Source organism: Columba livia, chromosome 7 (genome assembly GCF_036013475.1).
Source record: "Columba livia isolate bColLiv1 breed racing homer chromosome 7, bColLiv1.pat.W.v2, whole genome shotgun sequence".
NCBI lineage: Eukaryota > Metazoa > Chordata > Aves > Columbiformes > Columbidae > Columba > Columba livia.
Window position 1 is genome coordinate 4,198,154 of NC_088608.1, and position 13,600 is coordinate 4,211,753.

Consider the following 13,600-nt stretch of genomic DNA (forward strand, 5'->3'; position numbering starts at 1 on the left):
TTTCCATTTGTAGGCAGTAGTTGTGCCTTGGGTTGATGCTCTGGAGCGGGAAAAATTAGCTAAGAGCTTCCATAACAATATTTTTTAAAGGACTTGCTGTTTATAGTGATTAAATCAGAGCCATGGGATATAAGAAAAATGTGAAATCCACTTGCTAAGAAAACTAAGTTCCTTTTAGCGATAGTGTTTGGTTATCAAGGTGCACAAAGCTGCATTCAAAACAGTCTGAAATCCTTTGGAAAGCTGGGTTTTCAGGGCACTGCAAATGTAAAACTAAGCCAAGACCCTGCTCATTTTCCCTGCGATTGTGCAAAGTGAGCGGGGCTTCTGTGCTTTTAAAACATCAAATGCGGAAACCTGAAAATGGGGAGATGCGAGTTCACCGAAAGATTATTTTAAAATAAAGTCAGCCATTGTTTTACTTTGCCGTTCATATATTTGAGAATCTATTAATACACATCTTTTAAGGGAAGCTCTCGATATTTGGGTCAATCTGTGCCGCGCTGTGCTCGATTGCCTTTCAATAGTATAAATCAACCTCACTTGCAGTGAGGTCCATCTACCCGCGACCTTGACCGTCACTTCTGTGTCATCCTGGACCCAAGCTGACACCAGGGGATGTGAGGTTACGGTCCTCAAAGCTCGTTTCATATTTGCTACTGAATGGTTGTGTTGTTCTGTGGAGTCTTATGACTTCTCCACGTTGCCACAACCTCTTGGGCATCTTGTGGTTTTCGTGCCAGTCATTTGACACGGTTGTTTTTTTTCTCCAGACTTGGGCAGATAAGCTACGCAATGAAATGAATTTGCAAACTTTAAAACAATCTATAACGCTATTTAATCTTTACCTAATGTAGCAGAACATCAGTTTTACAAGTTGTGTTGAAAAAACATATTTTCACTGTATATCACTGCAGCCTATATGATTACTCTTGGTGAATTCGTTGCCTTCAGACACTGTCCTTTCTTTTCTTGTCTATCTTTCTGTCTGTCTTGCTGCCTCCCTTCCTTTTTCTCCTTTCATTTTCTTGCTCCATCGCAGCACGTATTTGAGCAGAATGAGTCCGTACGTCTCTCCCAGACCATCCAGCAATGGCTACTTTTCACTAGTTACCCATTTTGATTTGCTAATGCTCTGCTCTAATCAGGTGCCTTTGCTTTGTTATTTAATGCTGGGACTGTGAAATCTGAGTGAGGAAGATGATGTGGAATCGAGGTTTACTCCTTCCCCCCATCACCATATAGCTGCTTGGTCTCGACCTCTCCCTTTGTGGAAACAGGGAGGACGATGTAGCCCATGGTGAACAATCTGGCCACTAAAGTGAAAATGTGCATCTGTCAGTAATTAATTGAAACCAAATTTAATTACAAATCAGGAGAAGAAAAAAAATATAGTACCACACGCTTAATAAAATTCAAAAAGCTTCAGTGTCATTGCCTAAAAAACAAAGTAATCCAAACAAAATACTCCCCTCTCAAATGCCTGGAAGTCTTGTGAGATTTTCTTTCAAGCTTACTGCTTGACATTAAATAGAAAAGTAGTTCTGATTAACTGTTTTTCACATCCTTTTTGGTATCTTTTGAGTTGAGGGTCAACAAAAATAGCGGTAGGTGTTTAAGGCTAGTTCTGAACCTGTTGTGTCAGCTGGGGATCTGGCCCCCAAATTGGATTCAGAGATTTAATTGTACGTAAATATCCTGATCAGCTGGTTGAAATAAAGATTCAGAGGGATAGGGAGGAATTGAGAGAGAACCCATATAATTTACAAATTAATTAATACATTTATGTAACCTCTTGAATGTTTTAAAGGTGAGAGGTTTGCGGTTTTTTTCAGCTTCAGCCCCATTCTGGTTTTGTGGGATGACATCCGTGGGGTCAGTGGGTTGAGACGGGAGGTTCTCAAAACTTCTACCTGAGGTCCTAACAGAGGTCCCGAAATCTGGGTGGTGGGAGGAGATACAGGGAAAGGTGGGATGTGGATGGAAGGGCTGGAAACGCAGCCCCCCTGGACTCCAGCTGTGTCGAGTAGATGTGCGTGCAGAGATTTGAGGTTTTTTTGGGTATGGTATATATTATATAAAGAAGGGGAAAATGTGTTTGATTTCTGGGCAGTAAATCCTTTTGGAAAAACGTAACTAAGGTCTCTTAAAGTAGGAACAAGAATGTGTAACCTCATCTGGGTGTTCCTGCTCCAGTAGGGGGATTGGACTGGATGAGCTTTTGAGGTCCCTTCCAACCCCTGACATTCTGGGATTCTGTAATTTAGACGATAGTGTGAAATAACATACTATAAAATGAGGGAGGATGTATTTTTAAATAAAAATATTAAAAAGTGATTGGCATTATGAGTTCAAACAAGATATTAATTTTTGCCGTATTTTAGTATACAAGACAAACCCCAAATCCAAAACCATTGAACTAGTAGCGGCCATGAATATTTATCTCTGTGTACTCTATGTACAGATAGTAATTACAGCAAGAGGAAAAAAGGTTTTTCTTCACAATTAATATTTGTAAACGTTTATGAAAGTACATAACAAATAAATAAGACAAACACATGGCCTAATTAAGATGAAAGGCATGACAACCCTTGTGATTTGTTCTGAAAAATAAAGAACGTTAAAAAGTAAGACTTAATTATTTCTGTAAACATTCCAAATTATGCTCTATCTAGAAAAGCTTAATTTATGAGATATATATTATAATATGTATAAGATTTTTTGACATTTGTACATTCCATGTCAAAAAAATTATTGTTAATTTATTATTTATTATAGAGGATGCTGTTGTATATTATCACTTATTAGTATTTATTGTTCAGAAATTCAGAGTCATCTATTGTTTAATGGGAAATGGAAAAGCATTTTATAGCTGTTTGCAATTCGTGCATTCTTGGACTAGTGATAAAAATGCAATATAAAAATGTGTGTAATAATAAATGAAAACAACTGATCTGTTTAACATTTCAGACATTAATAACAGTATTTGATATGCAGTTTACATATGAAAAATAACTTAAAGCCAAATCCGTGGACTTGTCTGAACTGCTGGGGTGAAACCAAAGCGACTGTATGATGGAGGAACCAAAGCCCTCGGGTTTGATCTTGAGGAGCTTGAAGACACTGTGGTCTTTGAAGCCTTTGTTTCCCAAGATGGATGTGTTTGTGGTCACACCTTCAGGTTGGACCCCATGATCCTTGTGGGTCCCTTCAAACTCAGGACATTCTGTTTCTTTGCCTTTTGCTTGTTCTGTATTTCTGTGATGCTTAAGGAGGCAACATAAAGCGTTCTTCAGGACCTCTTATCCCAATTGTTCTTGCCTTCTCCAGAAGGATGAGCTGCCCCTCATCTCAGTTCATGTGCTTCTTCTGAGCTCCTCTTACTTGCTATACAATTTTGGTTGGTTTCTGATCAGCCGGAGAAAATGCAGCTGTCAGCAGAGGTGTCACCGTGATCTGTGTTTTAGGGGTGACGATGATTTGTTAGGTTGCAGTGGCTTTGTGGTGTCCCTGGCTTCATCATGCTGGCTGCACAAGAACCGTGCCCAGAACAAAATGGGGTAAAACCCTGAGGTTTGGAGTCTCTCTTTTGTACAATTGCCTCCCAATGGAAATTTCAGGAAAAATAAATGTATTTATAGGTGCGGTATAATTTGGAGCTCTGCGAGAACAAAGCGGTCAATACTTTGTGAGGAGCACGGTGGGATTTGGTGCCTCCATGTGCTCAAGGTTTTGATTCTAGATTGGCGCAAAGACAGATCTTCCAACTTCACATTCCAGAATGATGGAGGAACCTGAATTCATTCAGTGCCATCTAATGAACAGTGGTTTTCTTCGTGCCCATTTCCCCTAAAAGGCTCTTATTTGTAGCAATATCCGAATCTAACTCTGTTTTATTGTATAGCAAATGAAGAGTGCTCATACCTCTTTTCTGAACTGCCAAATCTACAATCTTAAACTCAGACAGAATATTCCAGTACAAATCAGGTGCTCTTTAAAACTCGCTTTGTGCCGTAAGCCTGGTCAATTGGAGAGTTCAGCTTCCATATCTATAGATACATAAATATGTCCTGTGTGGTCTCCCAAGGGGAAGGCAAAATGTGTTTTTAGTTAAGTTGCACGAGGGTTTAATTGAAAGATTTAGGGCAATGTCACGGTTACATGACACAAAGATTTATAAAGCAAAATAAAAATACTTTAGCACCTTTACTTTTATAATTTGCTCGATATAAATGGAAACCTATATTAGTCATTTTGTCTGCTGGTAATTAAAACCAGTAAAGGTTCTTATATTTTACAGCTTCGGTGTAAAATAATGGGGAAGACAATTCAAAGGTCATTCTCGGGACGGATTGCGGCTCAGCTTCCCTCCCATGAATATTTGTATGAATTAAGCACTCGCTTAACTTAATTCACATAAGTAGTTTCCTCAGAAGTCGGAAGGACTATTAAGTGATTCAGATTAAGCTCAAGCTTAGTGTAAGAGCAGAGCTTGTGCGGGTGGTGGCCCTGAAATTTGGCCAAGCTCCAAGGCAAGGATGCTCCTGCCTGTGCGATGGTCCCGCTCTGCACGAGAAGGTCATTTGCAACATAGGGAAATACTTGGGGATATTTCAAAGGGAAAAGCCAGGGCAGTCGCATTAGAAATCTGACCTTCAACGCAGGTTTTGTGGCGTTCCGCATAATATCGGAGAATACTCTGTGTGTGTGTTATGTGTTGTAGCATTGATGGGTCTAGATAATATCATAATAGCAGTTGAAATATGGAGGGTTTTGTGAGATGGTAAGTTAATGATGTAGCTGTTAATTTGAATTTAGCAGACGTTTTAAATATAGGTTTCTCTTACAGAGACAAAAGTTGCAATTTAAAGCTCTTTGGTGGTCTAAAAACAGCTTAATTCTCTAGTAGCATGGTAATAAGTACTAATCCAGCTTATACAGTGATTGTAGTATGTCATGTTTGTGAAAGATTGCCTAACTCTGCTTTCTCTGGGTTTTATGTTAATTTTTTTAAATTAAACATAAAACCTTATAACATCTTTATGCTGAGATAAACTGTTCAATTTAACTTGTGCTCAAGCAGCAGCTGTCAGGAATTATCATGTTTCGAGCGTTCTTGCCATCACCTTGTGTCTCCACCTCCCGGATACACTCCGCGGGATGATAAAACTCACCTTGTTAGGATTTATTACTTAAATAATAACCCGAGGTAAAATGAGAGTTGATGTCACACGGAATGACAACTGACATATATTTATGTCGCACGTTACATTATAATAAACTTTCCTTCCTTCCCCCTGTAATAGGTGTTAAGTGGGAATACGCTCCAGCGTATCCTCCAGTGCCCTGCATGAGTCCATTAGCCACGAACGCGGCTGCTCTGTGGGCATGTTCAGGGGACTCGGGCTGTCAGGTGCTATTTAAGCTTCTAATGCCAGAGAAATTGGTTATCGTTGGGTAGTTAGCAGCTTTACCGCTAGTAAAAAAGCAAGTATGTAAGAGCATCTCGTATTTGTTGGGTTAAATTTGGGAAATGCTGTGAAGTATTCATGACAGGTTTCTCTTGACGCTGGGCTGGGTGGTGATAAGCAATCTGCTTGTTCATTGAGTCTTATCCCTTCCCATTTACAGTGGAGAAAATTGGCGTTTACCTCTTGCTTTCCAACTTTTTGGCCTTTTTTGCCTTACTAGAAACCAACCTCCCTCTCCCTCTAATGATGCTGTTGAATTCCTCTGGTCCTGAAAACATTGTTTTCCTTTCCTCTGGGTATAACTATCTTTTTTTCATATTCCTCTCCTGATTATTCATTTGTCCTTCTGAGCAAGTTCAGATATTTCAGACCTACACAGTTTTGTCCATGTTTAAATCTTGGATCTCATTTCTCCTTGTGTTCCCTGTTGCCCTTTCCTCTCTGTCATCACATTAACCTGGGCATCCCCATTCTTTTCTCTTCCCATTCTTGCTTTTGTGCCTCTGTCTGTGCTGCTTCCCGTGTTTTCAATCCCAATGTGCCATCTCTTTTCTTTCCTCCTCTTTTCATTCAAACGCAGCCAAATGTGTAGATGTATCCTGTATCAATTCAGTTTTCTTCCCAACCCAGTGCAGAAAGAGCTTCGCTGAAAAATCAGTGAGGGAAGGGATTAAGCTGTAGTACAATCCAGAAATAGCCACAAATTTGCCAAGCAACCATTTAATCTCATTTCTGTAATATTTGGGGTATGTTTTCTCCTGTTTACATTTTTCCTCGTTGCTCTAGTGCTACATTCTCAGCCATTTCTGAGCAGCGGGATCACGTCGCCAATAGGAAGTTTTCGTGCTTTGAGTCTGGCACCCAAGTCATTATGAGGTCCAGCGGTTGTTCCTCTTCATGACAAATAAATGATGACTTCCATAAAACTATTTTTTAACTCTTAGTATGGCCCATAATAAACCCGAGCTCATCTCTTAATTGGCGTTCTCTTTGACAGCCCCTTTAGGATGATCAAATATTTGATGAACAAGGCAATAGCATTTATCTTTTACTTTAGGAAGCCTTTCAGATTAACATTGACTCAGGTTGATGAAGATGGATACAGGATCTGTTCTCTAGGACGTGTTTGTTGTGTAGATACAGATTATCTAAGAATGGTGTCTGTTAGCATAGGTGATATTTTATATATATATATATATATGTAGATGTAGATGGATATTTGGGGCATTCCATGGGTTTTAGGGTTGACAGCCAGGATCAGTAGTTTTTAATATTAGTGATGTCAGTGTGGCATCTTGAACACAAAATCTATGTGGAAAAAAAAAAAAGAATAGGAATAAAATTGGATAAAGAACAGGAAGAATAGGAATAAAAATAGGAAAAAGAATTAAACATAGTATAAATAAATTCTGGGTCTGAACCACTAAAGTGGTGGATAGCAAAAAAAAAAAGGTGAGAAACATGCTACGTTGAAAAGCAGTTTATTAAAGATTAATGTTTTATGTGCAATAAATACCTGATTTTTTATTATTATGAGTTTTAAATCTTGAGGTGAGAAATGTACAGCACAAATGCCTACAGTTCTGCAGTTCTCTGTAGGTTCAGGATTCATTTTGCTTGAAAGCAGCATTAGGCAGGAGATACTCACCTACTTGTGGAGAAATGCAGAGAAATCTCCTGCTGGTTACAGTAGGGTCACAATTTTGCATTACACGTTTAAATACATTCATTTTCTGGTAACCTGATAAGTTACAGGAGGCTACGACAGCAGCTTGTTAGCGCTGTTTGTGCCTGTTTTATCTAATTGAAGAATGTTTGCAGCATTGTGGACTGGGGAATAGCGGGAGTGCTGTGGCAATACTGGGGTGCAAGGGTAGAAACAACATTTCTTTATAGAGGATACCTAATAAAAATGTGGAAATAAAGCAGAAAGAGAGTGGTAGGGAAAAAAAAAAAAAGAAATACTATAGTAGATAAGTGCACTGCATAAATCAAAAGGGTTTATGTCATAACATGAACATGTGCCATTCCTGCTCATATATTGAATTTCAGTAGTTGGTTGCATAAAGAAGTAAAGTGTAATGAAACTGGCAAGCAAAGTATTCCCTAGTCAGCCTTATCTTTGTTCCATTTGTCCTTCAGATACAGCTTTTCTTGCCTTTTTCAATAAAATCCATCCAGCCTTTTTTTATTTCATTTTGCATCTCTCTGTAACCGAGCTGGAAGACCAAGGAGATTCGGTGCTTTTCTAGTTGGGTTCTTAGCAGCCGCTTTTTAAGAGATCAAAACTTCGAATGCTGCTACATGGCATTAAGGCTTAGCTATTGATGTGGCCCTCCAGGGGTGGTGTTTTTCTTGGGGAGGGGAGCGGAGAAGGGGAAGGGGTGACCCCTTGGAACACGCTCAGGGACACTCAACACTGTTCTCCTTGTTTTCCAGGGTCCTCTTTGCAAGCTCGGTGCTTAACCTGGCTGAACTCGTTGCCCTCCGGCCTGACCTTGGCAAATTGAAAAAAGTCCTCTACTTCCATGAGAATCAATTGGCGTATCCTGTCCAGAAATGCCAGGAGAGGGATTTTCAGTATGGATACAACCAGGTTCTGTCATGGTAGGTGTTTCTTTGCACTGCTTTGTGTTATTTAAGGTGTCCTTCTGGCTACAACCTTGCAGCATCATTTGTCCTGCGTATAAATGATGACCCTGTAGCAAACCAGGGTACCAACAGAGTTCCAAGGAGAGGCTGATAAAAGTGCTGTAGCAGAAACAATCTGCTCTGTTAACTCATCTCAGTTGGTTGTATAAAGTCCACCCATGCTATGTTGGGCTACCATGACCTACCCATTAGTGATGGGGATTTTGACCCATGTCTTGGACATGATGGAGAAGATGTTTTGTTTCACGGACGCTTCACGACGCTGCAGCCGATCAGCTCCTGCTTGGCCGTAGCTTTTACTGCATCCAAGTGAAATTATATAGAGGGTTTTAGGGAAATAAACAGAAATTAAAACATACTGCAGCACTTTTCTTGTGAAGAGAGGGCAGTAAACATACCAGATAAATCCTTACATTTCTTTCATCTAGCATTCAGAAATTGTGCAGTGCTAAAATACCCAGACATTTTAAGGGCTGCGGTCCTTTATTGTTGCTAAAAACTAATGTATTTCTCAAATCTGAGTTAATGAAAGAAGTTAATAACAGCAACACTGAAAAGCTTTGTGGTTAAGCACTGCACAGACCTAAGTGAAACAGCAAAACTGAGTTGGTTTGAACTGAACTAAATTCATTCATCTATCTGTTAGTAGGAGAATTATTAGGAATAGGGATTGAATGTTTTAAGGTACCAGTTAAGCTTTTGCATCTTTTTAATATAAGCCAGTTGATATTGAAATAACGATCTGTGTAAAACATGGCCATTCTGTAGCTGCTTCTGCTGCTGTGTTTGCACCATGTTTCACTTACCGGCAGTAAAGATGGGAAAGTACAGCGAAAGATCATTTGAAAACAGAAGCAGCCATATTCAGATTTTACAACGAAAAAGATGTGGTTTTTGGCACTGGTGCAAAGAATATTTTTTCATATATATATTTTGCTTTATTATGGCAGTTGTTTTTCACACATCCATTGTAAGCTGACATACGTTTATATTCAAAATAGGCGGTTTTGAGATAATAAAAGTATCTTCTTATAGTAGGGAAAAAAAAGTACTTTTATAGATGCTCCATTCTGTCTCCTTCATCCTCCAATATTATATATTACTCGTCTCCCCTTTTTGTTGCTGCAGAAACCCCAGCAGATAGGAATTATCTCCTCTGTAATGTTCCTAACTACCCAGTGAGAGATAACATCTTCCAAATCTGATAGAAATGCTAGAAATGTGGAAATTTCTCCTTCCAGTTTTGCACAGAGGTTTTGGAGATTATTGAAATTGCAGCACTATGAATCTTCAGGGTTGGTGCTTTCAGTAATTAAAGAGAATTTTTTCTCCCTAATTATTTTATGGAGTTTATGTAATGAAATAATGTTTTTCAGTGATGGCTGAGATTTCTTCTGGCTGCTCAGGTTCTTTCTCATTTGCCGTTGTTGTGCAAAGCCTCTAGAAAGGAGTTGGGCAGATAAGAGCTGATGCCCAAGAGAAGCAGAGCTGACGGTGTTGGAGGCGATGGGCTCCTGCCTTGTCCCATGTCCTCTGTCAATCAGTGCACAAGAGATGACTGCATCACTTGTATGACAGTGAGGCCAATGGGTTAAAAACCATCGGTGGGGGAGACTCCACAAAGAATTTCAGGACTTGCAGCCTGCTTGGAAAGGATTATTTCTCTCTCTAATGTTTATTTTGTTGCTTTTCCCGCTGCCTCCTGCTTTGGTGAGCGGTGTCAGTTCTCTTTCTTGACCAGAGAGCAGTGGGATGCAGTGAGGGTGAATGACAGCTTCTCACCTCAAAGATACTTTTCACCAGCCCGGTGACTTATGAATGCATGTCCTCAATGTATCTTATGACCCATAGGTCTGTATTACAATATATAAAATATTGAATAAACCAACTGGCCATAAAGCATTTCTTACCTCTGTTAGTGTTGTGTGTTTGCCAGCGTATCTATGATTGTGGCAGCACTTCCAGGATAAACTTCCAGATATTTGGGGGGGTTTTGATAGCTTCTCATTTTCTCCAGGCTGACTCTAAGTGGAGAAATAATACCTACATTATCATTCACCTACAGCTTACAATTATTGATCCAATTGATTTAAAACACAGCACGAAGGAGCAAAACATTGCGTTAACATGGAAAACTTTTTCAAACTTTGTTTTGGTACCGTGTTCTATGTTTTGTGTGGGTACATATACATGTGTATATATTAGTGAATATATTTTTAATCGGGATTAATAGGTTAAAATAACATTCTGTTTCTTTAGTATCCTGCTACTTAGCAGTCTAAGGTAGGTTAACCAAGGTAAGTTGTCCTTCAGTGTGGAAGTTTATTTCTAAGGAATTCTCATTTTCTTCCACGTTTACTTTTAAAACGTTTCTAATTAAGGTACATATACTCCTGTTTCACGTGAAAAGGCTGATTTTAATTAGCGTTCCACTCGCACATCTTGTTTGCTTATGAGAATATGTATCGTATTTCCATTGCATTTAAAATACTTCTGTTCCATTTGCAGCAGCAGTGCATTCATTAATCTTAACCGCTTTTTACAGTTTGGTTGCTGATGTTGTGGTGTTCAACTCTGCTTTTAATATGGAATCGTTTCTTACCTCCATTGGAAAATTTATGAAGCTGATTCCTGACCACAGACCTAAGGATTTGGAAAAAATAATCAGACCGAAGTGCCAAGTTCTTTATTTTCCAGTCAGGTTTCCTGATGTGAGCAGGTCAGTACATTTTCCACGTCATAAATTGCCTCCAGCCTGTCAAAACTCTATTTATGGTGGCGTTTGAACTAATCAGCTAAAGCATCGTTAATGAAAGAGTTTGATAATATGCAAAATCCCCTAATTGATAAATGTATTTCAATAATCAGAGGCTATTCAGGCAGCATCTGATCTGCTGAGCCTGGCCTAAGTGCGTGTTGTACAAACGTGCATCGCTCAGGAGGAATCATTTCCCACTTGTTTCAGTCATTTCCCACTTGTTTCAGTCATTTCCCACTTGTTTTAGTGATTTCTCACTTGTTTTAGCCTTTAAGGAGTTGCCTGCTCCTCAGCCCTCTATATATTTGTACAGGGGAGGTCAAGGAGGAGAAAGAAATTCTAGACAATGGTAAAAGCGATAAGCCTGTAGTCAAGAAACTCTATTTCCCTCGGTGTGTTGCAGTGGGATTTTATTCCCTCCTCCCTCCCCTACCTCTTCTTTTATTGCTTCCCAGGTAGGTGAAAAGCATCCCCGGAGCAGGGAGCAGACTTGCAGATGTTGGCATTAGCTGCAGCTGTAGTTGCTCTTCACTCTTCCTCGGTTACTCTGAAGGACATTTTTTATTACCCTTGTTTCAGAGCCCGTCTTGAAATTAGCGGTGGGTTATGTGGCTCAAAGGGAACATTCGCTTGGATCCTTTTCACTTTTGATTAAACCTGGCTCAATTGTTTTTCCTGTTATAAGGGACTCTCCTCCCACCGAACAGGAACTTTGCTTCAATGGGACCGGCACTAAATAAAGGATGATTCTGCAATTTGATTATGGTCTTAAAAACAACACGATGCTGGGTACATTTTTCTGAAATAAGGATGGAAGGCACCATAGTGACTCTGCAGGAGTCTGGCTTTTCATCTGATAATAAGTTCTGGCCACACCTGAGGTCTTTGTCCCTGACCAGATTGTACTTATAGTTCTTTCAAAGACTAAATATACATTTGTGGTAGGTTGGAGTAGAGAGATTATTAGTACAGGAGGTCAGGTCATGCACTTTATTGACGTTCACGCTGCCAGGTTTGCATTTCAGTATCTTGGAAACCTTTATATTCTAGAGCACTGATGCAAATTGTTTAGAAATCAATGTCTGAAGAAGTCTTTAATCCTATGGTTTTGGCAAGTGGTTTAAAATCCTCCAGTGCTCCTTTGAGGCTTGGGGGGGGAGCCAATGGATATCGGTACGTAAACATCTTGGAGGATCTACCATTGCTTCATAAAGACCGTGTTTTTCAGGACGGAGGGAATGCTGTGGATGCTCAGCATTTTTGATTTCGAGCCATTTTAAAGGGGTCTGGTGGTTTTGACGCACTTTAGGAAGCCATGTGGTCCGGGCCTAGTTTTGGAGATGTCACAATAACCACGTCTCACGTATTAAATCGACTCTTCTGGACTTGTCAGCCCTGGCAGACGGGGTCAAACGAGACCTGACAAATTAGTCTCAAGTCCTATGCGCTGTGATCATTTATCCAAAGCAGAAGGTGGGTAAAATCAATAGTCTTCTACCCAAACTGGAAGATCCCGTCTCGTTGTGTGCTCTTCTTAGTGTCCTGCTCTTGTGTTGTCTCATTTTACAAAGCAGGACACCTTTCACATTTTCATCATGGTTGTTGTGCTTCAAATTGCATCAAAAAGCTGTTTTCAGCAGTGGTGGGCAAAATTCAGACATTAACAAAAAACCTATGTGACTGTACGACTTCCTCAGCAGTGGGATTGCAAACACAGATTAATATCAGCTCCGTTCTTTCTAAGACATCTTTTATCCAACAACTAATTCTAGATGTAAGTTCTAGTTTTTGGTGTTGGATTTTTTTGGTTGTTTTTTAGACAAAGCCCGATATCATCACAGAAAAAAGCGTAAGAACTGCTTTTGCATAACTGAAGTTCTTTGGGTTTTGACCTTCAGCTCCAGACAATATTGACTATTTCTTTACAAGACCATGTTTGAAGTGATGTTGAATGCACCTGTGGCAATTGAATGCTGTTGGTATTTGTAATTCTTATTTTTGCCTGCATTTCTAGAGTGACTGAGTGGAGACTGAGGAGAAAAAGGTTAAGAAATATTGTGACCAACCTCAAATTTATCAAGCAAGCTCTTAGCCCAGAGTGTTTTTCAAGTTATTTTCAAATGGTAATTTGCTTTATCCAAACCAAACTCATACAGTGTAAGTAAGTGATTATTTGCATGACTGACAATCATTTCAGTGCCTGCAGTCTTTTTAAAATGCATAATTTTGCGGAGATGTTGGGAAAATATTTTAAAATTCTAAAGGCAAAATAACCGGGGTGATCTTTTTTTTGACCTCTTTTCTGTTGCGTGTGAACGTCTCGGCGTGTGTTTGTGTCTGAAACATAATCTTCGTTTGGATTTGGAAGAGGGTGATCTGAGAAATCATCCTTACACGTGATGGGGATCTTTTAAAGATTATTTTAGATTAATATTGAGATTGGAGGGCAAAATAAAATATACCTGACCTGTGGTCTAACCCGGCGTAATAAAGGGAATGTCGTATGAGTTAATCCTGTCACGTATCTACCTTTTAATGTAATTACTGTAGATGATGGATACACAAACCAGCACAAGCAGCGCAGCAAATGATCACTTAAGAGGGAAGGTAAAATGATCAAGGATACCTTAGGAAATACCTGTGAAAGAGGTAGCATTATACATATGCGTAATGTGTGTTTAAATATTTCAGATGGGCACCTAATCACTGCTTTTCTACT

General features: G+C 39.5%; 1 protein-coding gene across 50 annotated transcripts in view; it reads left to right on the forward strand.

The window, feature by feature from the left end:
* Positions 1–13,600, forward strand: part of GTDC1 (glycosyltransferase like domain containing 1) — a 188,874-nt gene that overhangs the window by 87,302 nt on the left and 87,972 nt on the right. For 47 of the 50 annotated variants that reach the window (XM_065070259.1, XM_065070254.1, XM_065070278.1 and 44 more), the window contains 2 exons: positions 7,911–8,078; positions 10,669–10,842. In XM_065070259.1, the coding sequence (XP_064926331.1) occupies positions 7,911–8,078; positions 10,669–10,842 (342 nt within the window). The remainder of the gene's footprint in view (positions 1–7,910; positions 8,079–10,668; positions 10,843–13,600) is intronic. The other 3 variants (XM_065070286.1, XM_065070287.1, XM_065070288.1) reach the window with 1 other exon arrangement.